The following is a 5917-nucleotide window of genomic DNA, read 5'->3' as shown; positions in this document are numbered from 1 at the left end:
ATGCAATATATCAACCAAACTATGACTCATAAGTATCAGTACCACAACCCCTACCTCAAAGAATTAACTGAAGAAAGTGGTACCTTTCATGGCTCATTTTCGGTATAACCAGATGTTTTTACAACACCTCTAGTTTCGCACAAAATTTGAGTACTTTTGTACAGGTACCCCATACATGGCTACTTGACACAGTGGTACTAGATGAAATACAATTGCATAAATTTTTAGCCAGATGAAACTATTTTTTTTTACAACCAACACACTCACATTTGTAACCAATCACAGGACTTGTGGTGTTAACTTCTTCATCAAAAGTTCGGTGCACCTCGACCTTTGACCCAGCCGGAAATTATTTGGTTTAGTGCTACCTATATTGATAACATACATTTTTCAAAAGGTGACGAATCATGTCTTTTTACGATAACCAGGATCTGGTGTCTTCTGACATAAACTGATAACCTCGCTGAAACTTGTTTGACACCCAATAGCCGGTGTATTTTTCGTGCTGGGGTGTCGTTAAACATTCATTCATTCATTCATTGTTTCTACAGTGCAACCTAATATAATGTACACCTCACAAGGCACATGTATTGTGCACAGTTTTTGTACAAAAGTAAAGTTTGTTTTATTTAACGACGCCACTAGAGCACATTGATTTTTTTTATCTTATCATCGGCTATTGGACGTCAAACATATGGTCATTTTGACACTGTTTTTTAGAGGAAACCCGCTGTCGCCACATAGGCTACTCTTTTATGACAGGCAGCAAGGGATCTTTTATTTGCGCTTCCCACAGACAGGATAGCACAAACCATGGTCTTTGTTGAACCGATTATGGATCACTGGTCGGTGCAAGTGGTTTACACCTACTCATTGAGCCTTGCGGAGTTGGAGTCGGTATCTGGATTAAAAACCCCATGCCTCGACTAGGATCCGAACCCAGTACCTACCAGCCTATAGACCGATGGCCTAACCACGACGCCACCGAGGCCGGTCAGTTTTTGTACAAATGCAATATGTCATATTTGAAAATATATATATATATAATACTCCTGAAGATATTTACTTTCAGATGGGTTTGTGTGCTCAGCTATATATACTGAACAGCATTGAAAACGCACAACCATGTAATGTTTGGATTTCAAAAAGAATACCTGAGCAATAAATGTTTTTGTTGTGAACAGCAATAGATGGATGAGTGATAATAACAACAAACAAAAAAGGATGCACAATCATTGATTAGTTTTAATTCATCTACGTATGAAAGACACGTGGGGTCAAAATGAAAGTCAATAGCGCGTGTCCACCATCTGCAGCAACACAAGCCATGCAACGTCTTCTCATCGACCCGATAAGTCTGCGAATAGTGTTCTGGGGGATAGCATTCCACTCCTGCGGTAGTGCGTGTTCCAGTTCTCTAAGGTTATTCATTTGTGGACGACGTGAGATGCGTTGACCAAGGTAATCTCAAAGATCTCTATTGGCCATAAATCAGGGGACAGTGCTGGACATTCAAGCAAAGGGACATTGTTGTTCGCTAGATACTCTGCTGTGTGCGCTCGGGCGTTGTCTTGCTGAAAGGTGTGCATATTCCGATGCTGATGAAAAAGGGAATGACGTGATTTTGCAAGACGTTATCCCGGTAGTAAATGGCATTCATCCTGCCACGGCAAACATGGAGTGCTGTTTGGTGATGATAACTGATCCCGCTCCACACTGTAACACTCCCTCCACCACATCGATCCGTCTGGACAAGGCAGTCATTGCAGTAACGTTCTCCACGCCTACGCCACACCCGCAACCGACCATCAGCATTCCTTAAATTGAAACGGGATTCGTCAGAGAATAGCATATCATGCCAACATTGTAATCTCCAATGACGACACCTTCCTGGCAAACGTCGGCGCTCATTTCGATGTCGATCAGTCAGGATAGGTCCAGTATATGGTTGCTGAGCACGCAGCCCAGCAGAGCCAAGACGGCGACGCACAGTGTCTGCGTTGATAACCACTCGTCGACCTTGAACAGCTGGTGCAGTCCTGGCAGCTGGCAACGTTCGATCACGAATATGGAGGCGAACAATTATGGCGATCTTGTCCTGATGTTGTAACACGTCGTTGGCCTGGACGTGGACGGTTCCTGGTGGTTCCTGTCTGCTGGTATCTCTTGTGGAGTCTAGTGACTGTTGAATGGTGGCATCCAAACCGCTGTGCGATGACTCTACTCGAAATGCCGACTTGAAGCATGCCTAAGGCACGTTCACGCTCCTCAGCTGTCAACCTTGCCATCACTTGTTTAACGTTCCCTCAAAGACTACTTCATACGTGAAAGTGGCTTTTCAGAGACCATCTTTTATAGCCCCAAACGGCGTGATTTGCACATTCAATTTACGTTGTTCATGCTATGCATGCAGAGTGTTGTGTTTTGGTGTTGTGTTTCATGGAGTGTTCAGGCAATCGTTTTTGTAAGTTTATTCGTCGTCATGCATTGTCTATAAGGTGGTACGGTACTTATTCATTGATATTTTTAATGCTGATATACGCCCCATTCACATTTGTTATCATCAACTGGTGGTGCGTTTTCAATGCTGTTCAGTATATGTAGAGACAACATGGATATTCAGAGTACCTCAACTCCCTATACGTATACGTGACCCCTAGATTATGCAGACCTTAATAGGCACGTCAAAGAAATATCAGTATTAAAAAAAAATACAATGTCTGAGGAAGGAAAATTCAACATGACTGCACCTGTATGAAGTAACGACTTAATGTCCTGCACATCACTGTTGGAGGGAAATCCTGTATGCTGAGTGTGGGTGTCTTCAAGTTACCAGGTGCGTGAATTTCAAATCCATCAAAACCATAGGCAGCCACCAATATTACTGACTTTATTTTATGTATACCCTACTGTAGTTGGGGTTTTAAATATATGTGACATCTGGAATTATCATGTAGCTTTCACATACTTATTTTTGATTCATTACTAAAAAAAAATCCCTGTTTTTAAATGACATAATTACCTGAACATTTATTTTATTGCATTATTTTCCAGTTCAGATCAATAAAATATGTATATTGGATGTATTCCTACAATCTGTAATCCAACATATTCTTTAGTTATTAACATTGGATAATACAGCTTTAACAATAAAATTAATTATCAACTTACACCAAGGTAGATAATCAAATCTGGAAAGATTGGTTCTAAATCTAGTATACATGGCAAGTCAAACACAATGTAAATAAAAATATTCAAATCTTTATAATATGAATTATAGACAAAAGCCAACTTTTCCTCAGTGCTAACTTTTATTCAAACACCATTCAAAGCCATATTCAGTAATTATTGTAAATGTCAAGGTCATTGTGAACTTGCACAGCCGAGTGATCGCTAATTAATCAAATATTATAGCTTAATTTAATTTAATGACAAAAATCATAATCTGTTTTATTATGCACTGAATATGTGCTATTGGTTGTACTATACCAAATAAAATCCCATAGGCGCCCATGTTAACGTTTGTGCTTAAAAACACTATATGCAATATATTAACCAAACTATGGCCTATAAATATCAGTACTACAACCCCTACCTCAAAGTATTAACTGCAGAAAATGGTACCTTTCATGGCTCATTTTCGGTATAACCAGATGTTTTTACAACACCCCTAGTTTTGCACAAAATTTGAGTACTGTTTTTTACATGTACTCCATACATGTTCCAAGCACAAGGCTACTTGACACAGCGGTACTAGATGAAATAAAATTGCTAATTTTTTTAGCCCAGATTAAACTATTTTTTCAACAACCAACACACTCACATTTATAACCAATCACAGGACTTGTGGTGTTAACTTCTCTATCAAAAGTTTGGTGTACCTCGAACTTTGACCCAGCCGAAAATTATTTGGTTTAGTGCTACCTATATCATTAGCTTCTTTACCTCCATAGCTATAGTTGTCTCCCTTGGCATAGGTTTAAACAGCCAATCACCTCCTTCACACCGGACTGTCATGTTGATGCTTTTCTCCAGATACAGGTTCGATTTACACTTGCTTTAATTGTCAGGTTCTCCCCTGCTGTTTCGTAATATAAACTTCCATTTTTCACAGCACTGCAAACGTAGTGGACTCGAGAGCCAAAGAATGCCATGGTCACGTGATTGAAGACCAAAGGCATGTAATTCAGACAAAGTAAAATAAAGACAATGATCTGGAAACGCCCGGGTTTGCCCAGATGACTCAGAACAGCATCCACCTTGACAACCATCGTAGTCTGTTTAACATCATCTGCACCGACATCGTTTTCCTGAACAGCCATCTTAGACAAATATGTGGCGTGAATCTGAAAACAATCAAAATCATTTAGAGCCTTCAGGAGCGGTTACAGGGTTTGGTCTATGGAGTGCGTGCAACATTTAAACAGGGCATTCACGGTATTTAAAAAGGGGGCGCATTTCTTTAAAGTGGCATCACTCTTGTCATTCTAAACTAACCTGCACTACAAACTAGAAACATCAAGCCAATGGGCGTCAATCGGTGGGGGACAGGGGTGACGCGTCCCTCTCACTTTTCACCGCCGGGGGACAATCTATATAAATGTCCCCCCCCCCCCCCCAATTTTTCGTTTAGCAAAAGCAACAACAACAACAACACCACCAACACAAACAACAACAAAAAACAATCAACTGATCATGTTATTGCATATTCCATCAAGCTGATCATGTTATTGCACATACCATCAAGCTGATCATCTTATTGCATATTCCATCAAGCTGATCATGTTATTGCATATTCCATCAACTGATCATGTTATTGCATATTCCATCAAGCTGATCATGTTATTGCATATTCCATCAACTGATCATGTTATTGCATATTCCATCAAGCTGATCATCTTATTGCATATTCCATCAAGCTGATCTTGTTATTGCATATTCCATCAAGCTGATCTTGTTATTGCATATTCCATCAAGCTGATCATGTTATTGCATATTCCATCAAGCTGATCTTGTTATTGCATATTCCATCAAGCTGATCTTGTTATTGCATATTCCATCAAGCTGATCATGTTATTGCATATTCCATCAAGCTGATATGTTATTGCATATACCATCAAGCTGATCTTGTTATTGCATATTCCATCAAGCTGATCATGTTATTGCATATTCCATCAAGCTGATATGTTATTGCATATACCATCAAGCTGATCTTGTTATTGCATATTCCATCAAGCTGATCATGTTATTGCATATTCCATCAAGCTGGTCATTTTATTGCATATTCCCTCTTCTTTTTTTTCTTTTTTTCTTTTTTCTTTTTTTTTTTTTTTTTTTTTTTTGGTGGAATGGTGCTCTGATGGACGTTCATGTGGCGTGCGACTGCTGACTGCGATTCACCTAACTGGAGGCGGCCTATTGTAATGTTTCGATTCGGCAGGCTTAGTTTTGGCATCTTGTAACTTGTCTACGTCGAAATGGAAATGAGGCATCATTGCATTCATTGCAGCTTTCAATACCCATCACTACCCCAATCTTTTCCCCGAGTTCCACGTGCATTCGCCAAAATCTGACCATTTCACGCCGATTTCCTACAATTGTCACACAACGTGCCACAACGTGCGTTAAATTTGTTTTAGGGTGTATTTGGGCATGCTGTCCCATTCCAGGAACATTAACAAACATGGTCATTCAGCAACATTGTAAAAAAACCCCGATATTTTGTAAAGTCAAACACTTTTCTTCTTTCCCTATCACCTATGCGTTTCTTTTTTGACAGAGTATATTATTTTTAAGGACACCACTATAGTATATTGATCAATTACTCGTCAGTTGTTGTAGGGGACACTATTTCAAAATCGGAGTGAACAGAAAGTTGATTCACGTCAGTTTTACCAAGATTGTTCGGAGTTTTTTA

The 5917-nt window shown here is 39.6% G+C and overlaps 1 protein-coding gene across 1 annotated transcript in view; it reads right to left on the bottom strand.

Annotated features, from left to right (window-relative positions):
• LOC121390763 (organic cation transporter protein-like) overlaps positions 1 to 4339 on the bottom strand; it is a 14064-nt gene extending 9725 nt beyond the window's left edge. The window contains exon 1 of the mRNA XM_041522670.1: positions 3946 to 4339. Coding sequence (XP_041378604.1) covers positions 3946 to 4017 — 72 coding nt within the window. The 5' untranslated portion in view covers positions 4018 to 4339. The remainder of the gene's footprint in view (positions 1 to 3945) is intronic.
• Positions 4340 to 5917: the final 1578 nt, after the last annotated feature.

The sequence above is a fragment of the Gigantopelta aegis genome, chromosome 15 (genome assembly GCF_016097555.1).
Source record: "Gigantopelta aegis isolate Gae_Host chromosome 15, Gae_host_genome, whole genome shotgun sequence".
NCBI classification, from domain to species: domain Eukaryota; kingdom Metazoa; phylum Mollusca; class Gastropoda; order Neomphalida; family Peltospiridae; genus Gigantopelta; species Gigantopelta aegis.
The sequence above is the reverse complement of the archived record's forward strand: the minus strand, read 5'-3'. Positions and strand labels throughout refer to the sequence as shown.